The following is a 21,741-nucleotide window of genomic DNA, read 5'->3' as shown; positions in this document are numbered from 1 at the left end:
AATTGCAGAAGGTGAATCCTCGCCTTTTTTCGGTGGCTAGGATTTTGTTCAAAAAGGGGTCGAACAGCTGTTGGCTTGAGAACTATCAAAGGCCAAGTGTTAGCTCTGGCTGTGTTTTTTTAATGTCCTTTGGCTACGCATGCCTTGATTTGTACTTTTATACAAGGTGTTTGCCATATGGTTCCTCCGAGGCTATCCCCGTTACCTCCGTGGGATCTTAATTTATTATTGTCTGTCCTTCAAAAACCTTGGTTTGAGAACATTAGGGAGATTCCGCTGCTTACACTGTCTCAGAAGGTTGCCTTTTTGGTGGCTATTACTTCTGCCTGCAGAGTATCTGAATTGGTGGCGCTGTCCTGCCATTCACCTTATCTGGTGGTCCACAGAGATAAAGTGGTACTTCCACATAAACCAGTCGTTTCTTCCTAAGGTGGTTTCTGATTTTCATCTGAATGAAGACATTGTGCTGCCTTCACTCTGTCCTAAGCCCAAGCATCCCAAGGAAATTGCTTTGCATTCTTTGAATTTAGTTTGGGCAATTAGAGTTTACCTGGTGGCTACTGAATCTTTCAGGAAATCGGACTTTGTCCTCACCGAAGGACCTTTCTCTTAGGAGAATCATCTTGGTAGACAAATCATAAATCACGATTCCTGCAGCACCCTAGCCACTGCAGGTTGACTCCTCGGCTGAGTCTTGAAGGACTGTGCCCTAATGTGCCAGATTAAAGAAGCATGGCCGGCCTGTTGTAGGCCACACCCTATGGTATGTAGTACAGTGTTGGCAGCAGAAGTCTTTACAAGTTCAGGGCCTGTGATAGAGCTCTGTCCCTAGAGAAGCCTGCTAGGGTAACATAGAAACATAGAATGCGTTGGCAGATAAGAACCATTTGGCCCATCTAGTCTGCCCAATATATCTGAATCCTATGAATAGTCCCTGGCCCTATCTTATATGAAGGATAGCCTTATGCCTATCCCATGCATGCTTAAACTCCTTCACTGTATTTGCAGCTACCACTTCTGCAGGAAGGTTATTCCATGCATCCACTACTCTCTCAGTAAAGTAATACTTCCTCATATTACTTTTAAACCTTTGCCCCTCTAATTTAAAACTGTGTCATCTTGTGGTAGTTTTTCTTCTTTTAAATATGCTCTCCTCCTTTACCGAGTTGATTCCCTTTATGTATTTAAAAAGTTTCTATCATATCCCCTCTGTCTCTTCTTTCTTCCAAGCTATACATGTTAAGGTCCTTTAACCTTTCAAGTTTTTTCCTGCAATCCATGTACTAGTTTAGTAGCTCTTCTCTGAACTCTCTAGAGTATCTATATCCTTCTGGAGATATGGCCTCCAGTACTGCGCACAATACTCCCAAGTGAGGTCTCACCAGTGTTCTGTACAGCGGCATAAGCACTTCTCTCTTTCTACTGCTTATACCTCTCCCTATACATCCAAGCATTCTGCTGGCATTTCGTGCTGCTCTATTACATTGTCTTCCCACCTTTAAGTCTTCTGAAATAATTACTCCTAAATCCCTTTCCTCAGATACTGAGGTCAGGACTGTGTCAAATATTCTATATTTTGCCCTTGGGTTTTTACGCCCCAGGTGCATTATCTTGCACGTATCCACATTAAATTTCAATTGCCAGAGTTCTGACCATTCTTCTAGTTTTCATAAATCCTTTTCCATTTGGCGTTTCCCTCCAGGAACATCAACCCTGTTACATATCTTTGTGTCATCAGCAAAAAGACAAACCTTACCATCGAGGCCTTTTGCAATATCACTTATGAAGATATTAAACAAAATTGGTCCCAGTACAGATCCTTGAGGTACCCCACTGGTAACATGACCTTGTTCTGAATGTTCTCCATTGACTACAACCCTCTGTTGTCTGTCACTCAGCCACTGCCTAATCCACTCAACAATATGGGAGTCCATGCTCAATGACTGCAGTTTATTGATAAGACTTCTATGTGGGACAGTGTCAAAAGCCTTACTAAAATCTAGATATGCAATGTCTACTGCACCTCCACCGTCTATTATTTTAGTCACCCAGTTAAAAAAATCTATAAGATTTGATTGACATGATCTCCTTGAAGTTAACCCATGTTGTTTTTCATCTTGCAATCCATGGGATTTAAGATGTTCCACAATCCTATCCTTTAATAGGGTTTCCATTAATTTGCCTACTATTGCTGTCAGACTCAATGGTCTATAGTTGCTCGATTCCTCCCTACTACCTTTCTTGTGAGTGGGCACGACATTTTCCAATTTCCAATCTTCCGGGACGACTCCTGTTACTAATGATTGGTTAAATAAATCTGTTAATGCTTTTGCCAGCTCACCACTAAGCTCTTTTAATAATTTTGGGTGTATCTCATCAGGACCCTGTGACTTATTTGTCTTCACTTTAGACAGCAATCTTAGAACGTCTTCCTCTGTAAAGACACATGCATCAAATGATTCATTAGTCATCCTTTCAAGTGGAGGTCCTTCTCCTTCTTTTTCTTCTGTAAAAACTGAACAGAAGTATTCATTAAGGCAGTTGGCTAGCCCTTTATTCTCTTCTACATACCTTCTGTCCTTTGTTTTTAATTTAGTTATCCCTTGTTTTAATTTCCTTTTTTCATTTATATATCTGAAGAATGTCTTATCGCCCTTTTTCATAGACTGAGCTAGTTTTTCTTCTGCCTGCGCTTTAGAAGTTCTTATAACTTGCTTGGCCTCTTTCTGCCTAATCTTGTAGATTTCCTTATCTTCATTGCTCTGGTTTTTTTTATAATTACAAAATGCTAGCTTTTTATTTTTAATGATTTGGGCCACTTCTGCTAAATACCACAGTGGTCTCTTCCTTTTTTTGCTTTTACTGACAAGTCTAATGCAATTTTCTGTTGCATTCAATAATGCACCTTATAAGTAGTCCCATTTCTCCTGGTCTCCATGTAATCCGTTCCAGTCTGATAAGGACTCATTTATGACTAATTTCATTTTTGAAAAGTCTGTTTTTCTAAAATCTAAAACTAAACTTTTGCTTTTGTGTGGTGTGACTCTTTCACAGTTCTTATATTAAACCACACTGACTGGTGATCACTAGATCCCAAGGTTTCGCCTACAATGACATCATATACCGAATCCCCATTTGTGAGTACCAAATCCAAAATGGCCTCCCTCTGGGTTGGCTCCTCAACCACTTGTTGCAGAGACAACCCCAGTAGGGAATTAAAAATATCTGTACTCCTGGTAGAACTTGCTATTTTGGTTTTCCAGTTTATATCTGTAAGATTGAAATCTCCCATAATGATAACTTCTCCTTTCATTGTCATTTTAGCTATTTCTTCAACTAGTAGATAATCTAGTTCTTTAACTTGACCAGGTGGTCTATATATCACACCTACACGAGTTACTGCATGATTAGCAAACTGCAACGTAACCCAAACTGACTCTATGTTGTCCTCACCAACTTGTATTAGGTTAGATTTAATGCTATCTTTCACATACAGGGCCACTCCTCCTCCTTTCTTGCCTTCTCTGTCTCTTCTGTATAAAGAGTACCCTGGTATGGTTATGTCCCAGTCATTTCTTTCATTAAACCATGTCTCCGTAACAGCCACTAAATCTACATTCTCAGATGCCATTATTGACCCAAGTTCATTGATTTTTTTACCTAAACTGCGAGCATTTGTAGACAGGTCTCTGAGCTTATCATTTCTTAACCTCTGTGCTTCTGACCTGTTCTGGCATTGTTTCGGGGGGCAATTGGACTCTTGTATTTTCACTCTTTTGCCCCCTCTTCCTAGTTTAAATACTCTTTCGCAAATTCTTGGAGTTATTCACTAAGTACATTTGTTCCTTTGAGAGAAAGATGCAAACCATCTTTTTTGTACAGTTCCTTTCTATTCCAAGTAGAGCTATCATGAGAAACAAAGCCAAATCCTTGCTCTTGACACCATTTACTAAGCCATATGTTGAACTCCTTTATGCGCCTCTGCCTATCATTCTGAACATTATGCACAGGCAGAACTTCAGAAAATGAAATGGTGGATGCAAAATCCTGTACGTCATTACCAAGTGTGATAAAAGATGTTTTCACCTCTGACACTTCATTGCAAGCCAGGTCATTTGTCCCTAGATGGACAAGAACATCCACGTCCCCTTCCTGCTTTGCTTGCTTAACAATATTAATAATACGTCTTCTATCTCGTCTAGCAGTAGCACCAGGGAGACATCTCACAATACCATTTTCTTTAAGCTCCACACTTCTTATGATTGAATCACCCAGCAACAGCTACTTCCTTTGAGACTTCACTTTATCTTTTTTGTCCTTGGCTGCAGTCTTGCATACATTAGACATAGGAGTCGATGGTTTCTCACCCTCTGTGCTGGAGTCCATATCCATGTTGTCCTTACATTCTGAGAGTGCTGCAAATGAATTATGGAGAACCACCGACTGTGGGACATGTCTTCTATCCACCACTCTAAGTCTTCCAGAACCTACAGTAACCCATCTGCCATTTCTGGGGGTCCTCTGTGGCAGTGGCATTGCAGCAGTCCCAGCTGGAGTTTGTTTAACAGATAATTTAAATATCTCTGACTTCAAAAATGCAATTTCCTGCTGCAGTAAGGAGAATTGCCTACAGATCTGACAGCATCCGAATCTCCAAAGAGTGGAACATGAAATAAATGCACAACAATTCCTGCACTGAACCAAGTCTGCCATTTTAAAGAGGAGAAAAAAAAATTGTAAATTTTAAGTCAAACAAATCTTACCTTTTTTTTTTTTTTTTCTTTTCCACCTTCCAGCTTACCTCCTGACTATCTCCTGCAATATCTCTTCACTGTACTTAAAATGTTGTACTTGAATGGAGTACTTGCAGCTAATGAATTATGCCCATTGCAGAGAGTGAAGCCATGTCCCTCTCAATTCTGCCAGCAGAAGTTTCAGTTGTTTGTACAGGACTGGGAGAAATTTAAACATTCATACCTAGGGTAGTTTTTAACTCCTAAATCCCCTAGGGGGAAACAACCCTCTTTTGGTGCTGCAGGGGGCTGCGAATACTGTTTTCACAAATTATAGGACCATAACTTTGAACTGGCATGCCTGTGCAATTTCCCCTTGTGGCCCCTGCATGATCCATGCACTTGCTACAGCTCTGTTAACTGTTCACCTGAGTGGGGGGGATAGACCATTAAAAATTAACTTTGACTTCCACCCTCTCTTTATCCACTTTGTTGTAGAAATGGTTACAGGGCCCCTGCTGGAATAGGAGAGATGCAACTGGTTCTTTTATTGCACCTCCTCCAGGGCATTGTTTCTTATCAATGCTTGACTAATTGGTCATTGCCTGTTAACAAGCATTTAGCCAGTAATAAGTTAGAATAAGTTTGGGACTTTTAGGCTCCATGTACACGGGACGTTAGAAAAAACGTGCTGCAAAGCTAGTTCTGACGCCGGGAAAAAGCAGCTGTTAAACGTGCTTTCTGTAGCTTTTTCCATTGGCGTTTTTGCACGTTTGGCCACATTGCTTTTAGCGATGACTCTGTGACATGAGGGGGCGGGATCTCCTGATGACATCACCTGGCGGCCACGCCCACAATGGCTATTTAACAAGCTGAAGAGACCGGAGACCGGCATAATCACCGGAGACATCGTCTGAGGAAGACCGGAGGAAGAAGAAGAGCCCGGAGGAAGAAGAGCCGAGGGCAAAAGAGCAGAAGAGCGGACAGCAAAAGAGCTGAAGAGCGGAGAGGGAGAAGACCAGAGCAGAGAAGACCGGATGAAGATTTTTAGTAAACTTTCCAAAACGTGTCCGTGTCCCATATCCATTCACATAGGGAGGGGGTCCGGGATCTGGGGGGCCACCCTTGTTAAAGGAGGCTTCCAGATACCGAGAAGCCCCCTGCCCGCAGACCCCCGCAACCATCGGCCAGGGTTGTGGGGATGATGCCCTTGTCCTCATCAACATGGGGGCAAGGTGCTTTGGGGTGGGGGGTGCAGAGCTCCCCCTGCCCCAAAGCACCAACATCCCCCATGTTGAGGGCATGTGGCCTGGTATGGTCCAGGTGGGGTGGGGCCGCTCGCTCGTCCCCTCCCCCTTCCTGACCTACCGGGCTGCATGCTCGGATAAGGGTCTGGTATGGATTTTTGGGGGGACCCCACAGTTTTTTTCCCATTTTTGGCGTGGGGTTCCCCCCTCAAGATTCTCACCGCACGTCGGATCATCCTGATCCGACTTGCGGTGCGCCTTCCATTCAAATCAATAGGCTCCCATAGGGAACCATTGATTTTGAATGGAAGAAAAAAAACGTATAACGTGGCTGAACGTACTTCATCACGTTTGGTCGTGTTCGGTCCCGTTTTTGCGCTTGAAACACCGGGAAACACGTTCGAACGCAAATAATTGTGTTCCAAAAAAACGTCCCTGAACTCAACTGCCTGCAAATTACTGTAAACGACCCTGTGTACATGGACAGATAAGATAACATGTAGGTGGGTTCAGGGGCTTCTGAAAAAACGCCCAACTGCTCCTAAACGACCATTTACAACGTCCCGTGTACATGGAGCCTTAAGGTGCTGAGATCATCAGGAATGGACAAAAGTCTCTAGTAAAAATGTGCATTACAGTCACATTGAATGGTCATATGGCAAGACAAAACCACCCATGTATGCCACCATCCATTTTTAATAGCAATGATATGAAAAAGAAACTGCAGGATGATACCACGTACAGTATCTCACATAAGTGAGTACACCCTTCACATTTTTGTAAATATTTTATTATATATTTTTATGTGACAACACTGAAGAGATGACACTTTGCTACAATCTAAAGTAGTGAGTGTACAGCTTGTATAACGGTGTAAATTTTCTGTCCCCTCAAAATAACTCAACACACAGCCATTAATGTCTAAACCGCTGGCAACAAAAGGGAGAACATCCCTAAGTGAAAATGTCCAAATTTGGACCAATTAGCCATTTTCCCTCCCCGGTGTAATGCGACTCGTTAGTGTTACAAGGTCTCAGGTGTGAATGGGGAGCTGGTGTGTTAAAGTTAACGCTCTCACTCTCTTACTGGTCACTGGAAGTTCAACATTGCACCTCATGACAAAGAACTCTCTCAGGATTTGAAAAAAAGAATTGTTGCTCTACATAAAGATGGCCTAGGCTATGAGAAGATTGCCAAGACCCTGAAACTGAGCTTTAGCACGGTGGCCAAGACCATACTGTGGTTCAACAGGACATGGGTGGGGGGGGTCAGCCTGTCAGTGCTCAGACCATACACCGCACAAATTGATCTGCATGGCTGTCGTCCCAGTAGGAAGCCTCTTCAAAAGAGGATGCACAATAAGGCCCGCACAGTTTACTGAAGACAAGCAGACTAAGGACATGGATTACTGGGAACATGTCCTGTGGTCCGATTAGACTGATTTGGTTCAGATGGTGTCAAGGGTGTGGGGTTGCAACCAAGTGAGGAGTACAAAGACCAGCGTGTCTTGCATACAGTCAAGCATGGTGGTGGGAGTGTCATGGTCTGGGGCTGCATGAGTGCTGCCGCCACTGGGGAGCTACAGTTAATTGAGGGAACCATGAATGCCAACATGTACTGACATACTAAAGCAGAGCATAATCCCCTCCCTTCGGAGATTGGGCTGCAGGGCAGTATTAATAACGACCCCAAACACACCTCCAAGATGACCACTGCCTTACTAAAGAAGCTGAGGGTAAGGGTGATGGACTGGCCAAGCATGTCTCCAGACCTAAACCCTATTGAGCATCTGTGGGGCATCCTCAAACGCAAGGTGGAGAATTGCAAGGTCTCTAACATCCACCAGCTCTGTGATATCATCGAGGAGGAGTGGAAGAGGACTCCAGTGGCAACATGTGAAGCTCTGAACTCCATGCCCAAGAGGGTTACAAAAGATATTGACACTTTCGGCCCAATTTAGACATTTTGTCTTAGAGGTGTACTCACTTTTGTTGCCAGCGGTTTCGAAATTAATGGCTCTATAAGAAACAAAAAAAAATTGCCGCAAAAAGTGCTAAATTTCAATATCCTAAAGTGATAAGTGCCTAATCAATGTAGGAATAAATATTAATATTAAATACAAAAGTGCATGGTACTAATTTCATAAATAAATAAGATATAATAAGATATACCCATCTTGTGTGTGTGTGTGTGTGTGTGTGTTTATCATCCTATATGGTGACAACAGACACCTATATCTTAAATTAAATGTGCAAACTATGCTAATAATTGTGCTCTAATATGTGCTAACAAGTTCAAAAAATATGTGTGACAGTGTATGAATACAATTAACAAAATTAATAACAATCCATAAATGCTAGTGTAAACTTGCTGAAACAAATTAATAACAGCACATGGATGCTTAATCATACAGATAAGATCATAAATATGTAATTAGAGATCATTAGTAAAAAAAAAAAAAAAAGTCCCAAGGAAAAAGTCCAATAAGACGCAACAGGAAAATGTGCAGAAAATGTCAGCTGTGATCACTCTTCAAAACCAATGTGCACTGTGAAGCACCCTTTGTGCTACTTCCACCAGTCTCCCCACCGGATGGAATGGCTGGTAAGGTTATAAAACCAGCAGTGAAGCTATTAGAATGTATTAGTTGATGTCCTACTTCAATGAATCCTCCTCAGACATCCATACAACCTCAGACAGGGGTATATTATATATCCAGAGAGAGAAAAAAGCCCACATACCATGATTCCGTAGGATATAAAAGGTTTTTGTTGAATAAAATTATCACTCACTTTTGGTAAGTATCATCCCGACACTAAGGAATCTGGCGTAGGTACAATTGCATAGAAACAATGTAGGTAAACTTGTGTAAGTCACCCGTCTCCGGCGGCTGCGTCCTCAGCCTTCAGACAGAGATTGACATGCGCAATGTCTCCCAACGGCCTAGTCACGCCCAACTAGTTTCATCGTAATGACACCTTCATGGAGCGGCAGGCTCAGATCACTACTCCCACATATTCAATCAGTCCAGTCATTTAGGACCAAGATTGTAGAATATTCTATCTGTGATCACAGTAGTTAACGGTACAAAAAAAAAACCTAAGCACTAGTTCAGTGGGGAGGGAAAAACAACACCATAGTGTATGAATTCCACTCCATTTTTCAGTGACTCCTTGGTACTAAGGATGAAGACTTTGATCGCCATCAGCATTGACCTTTAAGCAGTGTCCTAGCAAAACTTTATCTATCTTTGTAAAGGGAAACTTTTTGTATACAAAAAAGTGCATTGCTATATCGGCTTAAATGACCATAAATGTGAACCTCTAACTGCAAGAGAAAATAAAATATGATAACTTAAAATAGATCCAATCCAAGAAGTGATCAATAAAAGAACAAAAAAAGTCCACACGTAGAAATATGGCGTAAACAGGCTAAAAAAATCTCTGGACCCTCTCTAGTGAGAAACCTTAATGTTAAAGTCCACAAAATAAAACAGAAGAGGTCTCTGTACTCTCTAGTGAAAAGTCGATGATGGCCATTTAAAAAATATTGTGCAGCACTCCCCGGCCTCTGTACCACAGATAGTCATACAGTGCACACTGGGTTAAGGTCTCCCTCTGAACAATCTGCTTCCTTGCAAGGACCAGACAAAATTTAACTCCAAAACGCTCAAAAACAAGGTAAGACGGGCACTCTCATATTGTAAAACAGTATGCTAAATGCTTTAATAAAGATGTGCACTCGCAAAATACGCTTTTGACATGTAAAATCAAGTGGAATTCCTACAGTGTTCAACTTAACTTGATCCTAGCCATCCAATAGGATCAACCTGCCTAGTGATGTCACCATCGTAGGCGCCACCTACTTTTTTGTTTCGTTGTTTGAACAATTTAACAAAAGAGGAAAACAATTGACAGATTGAGCATTTATGTATCTGCAGTATGTGCTTACTTTCTTCCCTTGCAGCATTTTAACAACCTAACAAACCGTGTCAGGCTTACGATGGCACTTACCAGATAAAACTTTGGTTGATTCTGTATCTTACTTGCATCATGGGCTCACATATGGTCAAACTGTTTTTATTTTTTCTTTAGTGTATCAGATTAGAGACAAATTTGCCTTTAGACTTTGTCAAATTTGTTAGCTAGTTCATAATGGGTTTTGTTTTATGCATGGTTTTATAATTTATATGCAACTCAAACAAATTACAGCCCATGGACTGTGTGGAAAGGGGTAAAACCTGATTATTTTATTTTTTTCCCTCTCAGTATCATAGAGAGAGGAAGTGAGGAGAGTATCTCCCCAATGGCATCAGACAGAAATCTACCTGACAAATGTTTAACTCTTCACGACTTTTATTAAAAAAAAAGTGTGTTTATAATTGATTCTGCTACTATGTATAGTTGCTCTTGCATTTTAATTATTTTCATTTGAAGGAACAAATTATCTTAAATGTCCATCGCTTAGTGCATACACAGTGAATGGTCTGTAGACAAAATCCTATTTCTTGCTTATGAATGGTATTTAGGAAGAGAACATTACCCCTGTGCCATCACCAGGGCAAAGGGGGATAACTTTTTTTCCTGTGGAGTTTCTACATGCAAAATTATTAGAGAAGAATAAAATGAGTATATGTACAATTTGAATAGTCTCTTCATGTTTGGTACTTTGTAAGGCAATGTACAGAATAAGTGTAAAATATTGATTTATCAAAATTTCCAGATATGGCATTTGTTACATAGTTACATTGGTCCAGATTTGGACCTATGTAATCATTCATTTACCGTACCTGTCTGATCTCTAGAAGCTGGAAATCACTGTAGTAGACTCACGGATACTACAGTAATCTCCATTAGCATCTGTTTTCTGTGCTGAGCAGCTTCCCTGATGTGTTGTGAACGTTGGAGGATGCCTGCTTTGCATTTTCTCAATGAATCAGAAACATTCTCCGATTGGATGAGGTAGAGAGGTGGGGCAGTTATGTCACAATTTCCTTGTCGAATCAGGGGATACTTTGCCTTCCAATGTAAAACAATGCAGTGCCAAACAATATTATAAAAAATGTACACAATAACTAAATCAGAAATCAATAAGGTGTATCAATGTCCATATAAAATGATCCCATAAACCTTCTTGTCGATCAACAAAACAGTCCATAAAATGATAAATAATACACCACCATGTGACAAAAATCCTAAGGTATCAGTGCCACCCGCCACTTGTGTGCACTACAAGAAAACGACAAAGGAAGGGAACACCGACCTTGTGCATTACCACTAAAAAAAGTTTTGATCAATAGGGGGTCAGAGGACAGAAATAAGGGAATACAAATGACACACCTCGTCCGGGAAAAAAAAAAGATTCATAAATCGCTAATACATTTTTATTGAGGTTGAATTCAACATTGAGACCCCTGGGGATGAGAACCTTTGTTTCAAAAATCCAAAAGGATGCTATCCGATTCAATTAACTAATATAATTACCCCGCCACCCACCAAATGTTTCAACTTTTTCTATCCCCCAAAATTTGAGGGAGCCAGGGTCCCTGTTGTAAAAAAGGATAACCTGTTTAGACACATTGGGGTATATTTACTAAAGGCAAAGCCACTCTGCACTGCAAGTACACTTGGAAATGCAGTAACTACATCTGAGGGGAACATGCAAGGAAAGAAAAAACGCATTTTTGCTTGCACATGATTGGATGATAAAAATCAGCAGAGCCTCCCTATTTATTTCAGAGCCTCCCCCTCATTTCGGAGCCTCCCCTCAAATCTTAAGCGACGGCAAAGCAGGGTAAAACAGTGTATTGGATTTTAACTGGATTTTTCCTGGATTTTAAACGGTATAGATGCTTATTTTTAATGAATCCCAATCGCTATACCTGCAAAATGGGCCAGCCTGAAGTGATCTAGCAGGTCTTAATTTTCTGACTAAAGTTCCACTTTAAGCAACCATCATTTGTGATGACATCTATTCAATTGCAAACATGCGTTACGACCGATGGGTTTGCAAAAGTTACGTGTACATAAACGTCCATGTTCTTTAAATATCTCTAAACCCATGTAGACTATACTCTTGTGTATAGTGATCCACGTCCGTTCAATATTTTTATCCTTCGTGTTCATTTTTCTCTATCGTCCATTACAGACGCAGCTCCATATCTTCTTAGACCATTGGGTTATGCTCCTCCCATCAGGAATAGGACACTAGGCAGGAAAAACCTTTACAACGCCTTTGGGGCTGTCCCTGCAGGCATAACCCCACACACTCTGCTACAGCTTCCAGTTGGTTTCTGCCTTGTTTGGGAGTAGGACCTAGTTCCCTGCTGGGACTTTGGTCTTCGCTATATAAAAGGGAAAATTTTGTTTGTAATATTTTTTTTACTAGTTAGTTCTTGGAGACCTACATGCAACAGCCAAGGTTTACAACTGGATAATCTAGATTCTTAAGGTCTCCTAGCCTACCCAGCAAGTGTGAGCAGGTTATAGTCCTGCACTAGGCCTCGCCACGACAGAGCCCAGATGGATGGGGACAAGCCTGCGAGTGGACCATCTCGCTAGGACGTGACGACCTGGAATGCCCTGAGTTGCAACATACTCCCTGGCTGGCAGCACCCCCAACCCAAGTGGGAGGTGGCCTGTTCGGAGTGATGCCCACCTGGTACAGTGGTATGGTAAATAATTCTGTCCCCTCAATCCTCTGGCGGTCTCGGGGTGGACATGGGCCCCCTCCTGGGGATGGTCGTACCCTCAGGAGATTCCTCAGTTCCCCTGGCCTCTTGGACATACCTGCCCCCCCCCCCAGTTATTCCCCTTTCTTTCCCTAGTTTGTTCCTACCTTGGGGGGTGGCAGCGTTCCTGCAGGAGGGGGGGGGGGTGGGGGCGACCTGGTGGGGTCTTTTGGACCTTCCGATGCCACTAGTCTTGGTCCAGGAGACCGCATGGCGCGCCGTGGGGGCCGCCATTTTGCTGTGGATTTGTGCTCATTATTTTCCATTGACAATGTATGGGCAGCCATTTTCTGTTTATTCCCCATAGGAATGCATCGGGCAGCCAGTTTCTTGTGGTCCAGATTACTGGACAGGCAGCAGACATGGCACATTTTTTAATCTAGCAATGACCCGGGTATTTTTTTCTATCTCTATTTCCTGTGTAAGAACGTTTTTACTTTCTGTTTCACAGAACGTTCCAGCAAGCCTCCTGAGCGGTTGGGTAATGTTTTTGGATTCCTCTGTAGGTTTTCTTTATTCAAATAGGTTGTACTGGATTGGGATTTGTGATACCGCTAGTAAGGCGGTGGGACTGCGATTTTTTTTTTTGCATTATTTGTAATCAGTGAAAAATGGAGTCCCAGGACAATGTTTCGCCTTCAGACGCCCTCAGTTGGCCTGCCGGACCCTCTGAGTCGCAGTCTGTCTGCTTTTGCAGCAGTCCAGGAAAGCCTGGTGTCAAAGGTAGATTTTGTGTTCAAACGTATTGATAGCCGCAAACGTCTGCTGCCTTCACCTCCATCGGTGGTATCCTCCGATTCTAAGGCATATATGCCTGCCACGGACGCCCCCAATCCTGATAGAAGAAACTTTTAAAATGGCAGATGAATCTACAGCGTCAGGTTCCATTTGCTCAGTTTCACACAAGACCCTTTACAAAGGGGAGATTCTTGTCAAATGGAACAAGGTCCTGAAGTCCTTGGGCAATTTTATTCAGTTGAGCCACAACAGTCTGCTCTTGTGGTGGCTTCAGTCGCCAGAACTGTGCAAGGGCAAGTCTTTCCTGCCATTTGTTTTGGACGGTGGTCGGGCTGAGGCGGGTTGCTGGGACAGCTCTGTGCCCAGGGAACCTGGTAGAGTCAAAACTACCAATCCATGTTTTGGAACTCAGAGCAGCAAAGCTTAGTCTGAGACACTGGACGACTCTTCTGCAAGAATGTCCGGTTCGGATTCATTCGGACAACGCCACGGCTGTGGCTTACATCAATCATCAGGGGGGCAACAACAGTGTCTTGGCGACCAAGGAGGTGGCCGAGGTTCAGGCCCTCTCTGCTGTGCACATCCCAGGTGTGGAAAACTGGTTGCTTCTTGTCTCAACAAGAAGGTTCAGAGGTTCGTAGCCAGGTCTCAGGATCCTCTGGCCGACGCCACAGACACACACTGGTTGCTCCTTGGGGTCAGTATCGGCTGATTTATGCCTTTCCTCCCCTGAAACTCTTGCCGGGACTTCTACGCAGCATAGAGGTGGAAGGGATTCCGGTTAAGCTGGCGGCCCCAGACTGGCCTCAATGGTCTTGGTATGCAGACCTAGTAAGGTTGGTCGCCGATGCTCCTTGGAGACTTCCTCTCAGGGAAGATCTGCTGTTTCAAGGGCTGATCTTCCATCCTGCTTTACAATTGCTGGCTTTAATGGCTTGACTGTTTAAAGCCAGGTGTTGAGAGATGGGGGGGGGGGTCTTTTTGACTTTGTGATTACTACGCTATTGAAGGCCAGGAAGTCGACCTCCAGGAAGATCTATCATCGTACATGGAAATCGTACATTTCATGGTGTGAATCACTGAAAGTGCACCTTCGCTTGTTTTCAGGAGCTAGGGTTTTGGCTTTTCTGCAAAAAGGGGTTGAACAGCGGTTGGATTTGGGCACTATCAAAGGCCAAGTGTCGGCTATGGCTATATATTTCCAATGCCCATTAGCTACGCATGCCTTGATTTACACTTTCATTCAGGGAGAACGCCATATGGCTCCCCCGAGACGATCCTCGTTACCTCTGTGGGATCTGAATTATCTGTTCTTCAAAAACCTCCTTTTGAGAGCATTAGGGAGATTTCTCTGCTTTCATGGTCTCAGAAGGTTGCCTTTTTGGTGGCTATCACTTCTCTCCAAAGAGTGTCTGAATTGGCGGCGTTGTCCTGTCGCTCACTTTATTTGGTGGTCCACAGAGATAAGGTGGTACTCCGACCGAATCCGTCTTTTCTTCCTAAGGTGGTTTCTGATTTTTTTTTGAATGAAGACATTGTGCTGCCTTCACTCTGGCCCAAGCATCCCAAGGAAATTGCCTTGCCTGCACAGTTCTACCTTGCTTTCTGTAACACTGAGATCAGGCAATCAATGGCACACAGGCGGGTCCTAGGCAACCACATTCTCCCTCATCTCAGATCTATATAACGTCAGCCTGCTGCTGGCTCACCTACCTGCTGTGATCGGGCCCTCCAGCTTCCTTGTAAGGAGCATCATATCTGCCGCCAGGACAGAAACAACCCCCGCCTGCTGATCCATCCCCGGCACCGCTCAGGCTCATCCGCGTGACACCCCCTGCTGCCCGGCCCGTTCTAAACACCTGACACAAGGAAACGTTCCGTACAGCACCCAGACAGACAGAGGCCGAACGGGCAAGGGAAGGGCGGAGACTAGCACGCCGTGCTGGGGTCCGGAAGGGTTGCGCGGGCATGTAGTCACCCGCCCACCTGCACTCCGTGCTGGGATCCCGGAAGGGGCGTCCATTCGCGTATGATGCACCATTAAAGTGAAAGCAGCTGCTGCTGCGGCGGCTATTCATTTTCGGCATATATGACCCATTTTCGGCCGAAATGGGATAGGCCATTTCGGCCGCCAAAATTTCAGTGCACCACTAATACAAGAGTCCAGCCCTACCAGGGACTCCAATAACTGCAGTACTTGTTTGGTATCTTAAAATATTCCTCGGCATTTAGTCACTAATGGTTGCAAAAAAAAATCTATCTACTGCCCTAACTGGAAGTACACTCATTAAATACCATTAATAATTGGTCTCTTTTCTGCTTATCTATATTTTTAAGGATCTTCGGTAAAATAAAAGGGATTTTTTTTTTCTCATCAAAAACGGGGTTCCTATTTAACAACTGGTAAGTGTCCCTGTCAGATAACTACCTCAATTTCCTCTTAATTTCCTCTTCGCATTAAGATTTATTCATAAGGAATCCTCCTCCTTTATCGGCAGGGCGATAACCTCTTTTTTTTTTTTTCTTTTTGTTATCCTTCTCGTCGTCATATAAGCTCGTCCAACTTAGATTATATATGCCCGTACCTATTGGCATTTTTTCTTTTTTTTGGATCTGCCTCCCAGCTCCCTCTCTTGCTCTTCTTTTTCCCCCAAATGCTTTGCCTTATTTTGTTCGGTTTGTCTGGCAGTGCATCTGCATACCCCCAAAAAAAAAAAACCTCCCCTCTGGTTATCATAATAGACCAGCAACAAAGCAAATCTATTAGTTATGGGGATATGCTGTCTCTCCTAACTATGGTTATACTCCTAGCTGGGAAAGAGAGGATATACCCATTACTAATAGATTTGCATCATTGTGGGACTATCATGATGAGAACCAGAGGGCAGGATTTTTTTTTTTTTTTTGGAATGCTGATGTACCCCCAGACAAACCAGACACCAGCTGGAAAAGCATTTGGAGGGGATAGAGAACTAGGAGATGGATCAAAAAAAAAAGAAAATAGCAATAGGTACAGCCATATATAATATAAATGGAATGAACTTAAATGATAAGATGAGTCCTTGACAAGGGCCTCAAGTATGCACCTATAAAAAATTAAGTACATTTGACACCTATGTCCTTTTACAGAAATATGTACTTACACTCAATGTTAAAAATATTTTCTATCCAAACCAGATACTAGATCCCTCCTTAACAGTAATCACTCAAACCTGAGAAACCTGTTTTCAACCTTCAAAATACTGATCATAAATAACTTGACGTATTCCGCAGTATGGTGTTGGAGGATTTGTAGAGAATTTGGATTAGGACAGTAAGGCTGGCCACACACTATACAATTGTCTTATTCAATTTCCTTTAGATTTACCTTAAACTATGTAGTGCAAGGGCCTGCCTGATTGCATACAAATTGAAAGTGTTTAGGTTTTACCCTATATTACATGGTTTTGGTAAATCTAAAGGAAAGTTGAACAAGAAAATTGTATAGTGTATGGCCAGCCTAAGGGACCCATATTGGATAAAGAAGGTTATAGATGATATTGAAAAGAACTTGTTGTTATCCTCCCTGGGGTTAAAGGGGGAGGGTTAGTTCTAAATAAATCTTTATTATGGAGAGGCAGTTATTTGACAGGGACACTTACCAGTTGTTAAATAAGAACCCCGTTTTTGATTTTATAAAAAAAGTCCCTTTAGTGGTGCTGCGATCCCAAATGCTAATGTGCTAGTATCCCTTTAAATCTGTTTGCAGAGCAATTTTCAGAATAGGCATATCATATAAAACCATATATACCATAAACAAAACAATGCATCAGTCCATAAAGTGTCCTTTGGTATGAATTTGCTTGCATATGCTCAATCTTTCATAAAAAAAACAGGCTTGTGTTCGCATATCCAAACAACTACCTCCCTAATTAGTGTTCACCACTGTGTGTTTCAATCATCCACATACATTAGTGATAATCCCCGCATTCAATGTGCCCTCAGCTGGGGGAAAAGACCAACCAATAGTCTATATGCTCTCTCTGGGGATCTATTTATACTATTTCACTCCTTTGCTGGCAATCTTGAATTTACAATCCGCCTCGTCTTACACTTATCTCCATACACCCAAATCATAAAGAGAGAAAGCTGGACATAGTGCTTTATCTTTTAAAACAACCAATTTGTTAAACACTATAACACTATTAAAAAAACTAGACTTTACAATCACTTTAACTATGGTAAAATCCTTTTCTAGGATTAAGCAGCAATTCCCTCATTTGTTCACAGTGAGGTTGTGCTAATTTAATTTATTTGGTTTGATACTTTGCGTTCATTGCAAAAATGCAAAGTATTCTTTAGTCACAGAAGTGGCAGCAGTGTCTGATATAGTGATTTCCAGCTTCTAAAGGGATCCTACAGGTATGGTATATGCATAGTTACATTGGTTTAAGCTGGACCAATGTAATTATCTAAATATATCGATACCTGGGATTCTTATTTAAATTGATTGTTTTTGATGTTTCGCCACATTTGCATGACATCATCAACAGTGTCTTTATACACTAATTGTCCAATGCAGAAAGTTGCGTTCGTTTATTATTCTTGTACTTCAAGCGGAGTTCGAAGTTCGAAAAAAATCGATTTTGGGCCATCCGCTTGCTAAGGGCCACCTGAAAAAGAAATGGATGCTCCCAATTTTTATTTTTTTTGGTAACTTACCTTGATATTGAAGAAAATTTACTCACCTTCCTTCCACTTCCTCCCTCGGCGTCCGTGGCCCACGCCGTCACTTCCGGCTTGCAATGACTCCTGGGAGCTGAACGTCATCGCTCCCAGAAGTCAATGCGCCTGCATCCGCCCCGCTCGTCACTTCCGGTGCAAGCACGGCATTCCCTGCTAAACAGCTTCTGGGCATGCCCAGAAGCTGTGCAGGGATGACGTGCCCACATCGGAAGTGACGAGCGGTGCAGGCGCATTCTGGGAGAAGAGGACACGGAAGAGGACGCGCTGGCTTCAGCTGCCCACATCCGAGATGGCAGCTCTGGCGAAGAAATTTTCAAGGTAAGTATTTCTTCTAAAAGGTAGTGCGACTCTGGACAGTTCAGAGGCTATCCATTATGGAATGTACTAGCCCTGACTGTCCCGGGGTTGTATTTTTATCTAAATTTGACTCCCAAGGCTGGAACTCCGCTTTCATTTTGTACTTCCTTACCAGTACTGATGCATTTTCAGACTGAAACATTTGTAAATGATGGTGTTGTTGAAACACATTTGAATGTCCTTCTCTCTGATCTTATTTTTCAGAATACCAGGCTGCTATTTTGCACCAGAAGAGACAGCACAAAGAGGAGGTGGAGAGTCTAAAGGTATTTCTGTAAAACATTTTAATTTAGCTAATGGTGATGGTGTGGTAACACTTAGGGGTCAGTTTATAAAAGGGCGAATGTGATCATTTGCCATTCTCAATAGTTTATACAATGCTTTTTGCAGGATTGCCCTTCCTTAAATATAAAAACTTCTGTCACTGATCACTTCCCATAGGTTTCGTGGATTTTGATTTCTTCTATATTCTTCTTGATTTATACATTATTTAAAATTTACCTTGATGCGCAAGTTCACATTCTCAGAGCACTAAATATAACTGCTGCATAAATGTATGGATTGTTGTTGGTGAGATCTGCATGTATACAGACAAGTTGAGCCTGGATTCACCCAAACTTTTTTTTAAAATAGTCCCCTGATGGAGATCTTGAATTCTTGATCGTTTTGCTAATCATTCGCAGTATGTAATTCTGCCACATGAAGGCAGTGCTGCATTCTACTTTTTATGAATGTGCTGAAGCTTTTAGTAAAACAAGTATGCTTAGAATTGCTGCTGAACACAAATGACAGTAACTGTGACTCACCTAGGCTGGCTTTAAGCTTGATTGGTGCTGAATTGTGCACTTCAAGTATTCAGAAGAAAACTTTTTTAGCCCATTAAGCACAAGAGTTGCAGTCTAGTGGCTGTAAATGGCTTTATCTACAGACACAATGAATACTTGTGGTTGTGATCACAAGTTCAGTGACTAAAATTATTTAGTTGGTAATCACTGTTAGGGTGTGATGTCCGAGAATAAATCTAAGTGGTTTTCAATGCATATAGGTTTCAATATGTCAATAAATTCTACTGCTTAAACCAAGCTTTGCTATTTTTCATTTTTGTTTTCCATGATTATAGTCACTTTGTAGCATGTGGAAAAGCAGCTACCTATCTGAAATTCAAAAGAATCCATGATATGGCGAATGCAAATTATGGTCATTGTACCATTGTACCGCCAGCCATTCTGGCCATACCATATCCATATGAACACTCCTAGAAAGCAGTGTCAGCAACCTATAATCTGATGGCTGTTTTGTGTGCCTCACTGGTTGTTGATGGTAATGAAAGGCCCTGTGATGGTTTAGTTTATTAAGGTACCGTGATTCTAATGCAGTATTCATAAAAACACTGCCCTTTTGAATCAGAAGTAAATTGTTGTAAAAATGTATATTTTTTTTTTGTCACGTGGACGAGGACCTTTTACAGCATTTCAAGAAGGTGTTTTTTTTTTTTTTTGCAACTTTTCTTTTTTTCTGATCACCTTGAGGGCTTGAAACCGGACTTAAAATTGTATTAAACCCTCCAATCATTTACAGCCAAGGAAGATGCCATCTTGGTCTCGGTTTAATCTATGATACTGCACATGTGATCAGTCATGACTCTAAGATTGAGAGCACAAGCGACCGTGACAGTTACATTCAGGGCATGCCTTGAATGTAAATATTTTGGTAAATTGTTAATTTTATGCATTTATTTCTACTTTTAATGCAAATTTTTGGCAATTTTTGTATGTTTATATATAAATCTCTGTAGGTTGTACATTGATAGTCAGCTTTATGCCCTTCTATTGCAAGGAGAGGTTCTGTGGTATATGCTTGTCAATATGTTTTGGGGTGGTATGGCCATATCTCAAAATGTTTGAACTTGTCAAAGGGGCAGAATGTGGAATGTTGTGTGCCGCAGTGAAGAGTGTGCATTATCATATCGGTGTAGTTAAATGATATACCTGCAGCAACTTTGATAACTATTCTGCTTGCTAGTGCTGTAGCCAGGGCATGATGCACATCAAACTTTGGTGACAGCGTAAAGTTAAACTCCAAGAAAAAGGTGTTTTCCCATTCGTTCATTGGACACAGCTCCTGGTATTCTTAACCATTGGGTTATACTGCCCACTGCAGGAGTAGGGCACTAGGCAGAAATAAATTCTGGCTACACCCATGGGCAGTCACAAGGGTTATACCCCCTCTCTGTGCTATAGGCGCTCAGTTTTTTTTCTTCTGCCTAATCAGGAGTAAGGACCTAGTTCCTTGCTGGGATCTTTGGTCTTGGCAATTCTTTCTTTTTAGATAGAAATTTTTTTCTGGGCGACTGGCTGGATAATCTTGATCCAGTGGTCACCCCAGTCTTGCCAGCGAGCGCGCGCATGCCTCAGCTCTGTGCTAGGTCGGCGGTGACATAGCCCCACTGGACGGAGGTTGGCCCTGTGAGTTAAACTTATTGCGAGGTCGCATATGACCTGGCCTCGGCCTGAGTCGCAGCGTTCCTCCTGGCCAACCACCCCCATTTTGATGGAGAGGAGGAGCTTTTTGGAGCGGTGCTCGCCTTGTTCCTGGTATGGTGAGTACCTGCCCCCCCCCTCTGCTCCTGGAGGATTTTGGGATGGGGCAGGGCGCTAACTGGCGATTGGGGGGGGTGCGCTGCCGGCGACCGGGTGATCGATTGTGCGCGGGGGGGGGGGGGTTGTACCTGTGTACCTGTGGGTGTTTGTCCTGCCTGGTCTCCCAATCCTTGGTCCCTGTAGCCGCATGGTGCCGCAATTTTGTTGTAGCCTGTGTTTTGATACATGGCATCCATTTTCTTGTGGTTTGCCATTGCATATAGTGGTGGCCATGAGAGTGGAGCCCTGTGGGCGGCGATTTTGGCAGTGGGAGCCCCTCCTTATCCCCTGGTGCTGACTTCTGGATCATTTAGCTTCTTGATTGCCGCACGTGTCCTGCAGATTCTCCTGGTGCTTGCAGGTGCCTGTGTCTAGCAGGTTGCAAGTCTGGTGGGGGCCTCTCCCTCTCTGCTGAGGATCGCTCTGTGCTTGGTGAACGGGTGGTGCTGCCAGTGCGGTGGGAGTTGTCCCTTAGTAGTGTCTTGCTCTTTGTGGGGTCTCCCTTAGTGACTCGTGAAGCCTTTGGAGCACATTTTCTCACCTGATTCCCTCTCTGAGGCTGCCCTCCGGGT

The 21,741-nt window shown here is 42.7% G+C and overlaps 1 protein-coding gene across 2 annotated transcripts in view; it reads left to right on the top strand.

Moving 5' to 3' along the window:
• The window catches only part of LOC309569437 (formin-like), a 673,199-nt gene that overhangs the window by 199,596 nt on the left and 451,862 nt on the right, over positions 1-21,741 (top strand). For both annotated transcript variants that reach the window (XM_082275263.1, XM_082275264.1), the window contains one exon: positions 18,735-18,796. In XM_082275263.1, coding sequence (XP_082131389.1) covers positions 18,735-18,796 — 62 coding nt within the window. The remainder of the gene's footprint in view (positions 1-18,734; positions 18,797-21,741) is intronic.

The sequence above is a fragment of the Pelophylax lessonae genome (genome assembly GCF_965119305.1).
Source record: "Pelophylax lessonae genome assembly, chromosome: 13".
NCBI classification, from domain to species: Eukaryota; Metazoa; Chordata; class Amphibia; order Anura; family Ranidae; genus Pelophylax; species Pelophylax lessonae.
The sequence above is the reverse complement of the archived record's forward strand: the minus strand, read 5'-3'. Positions and strand labels throughout refer to the sequence as shown.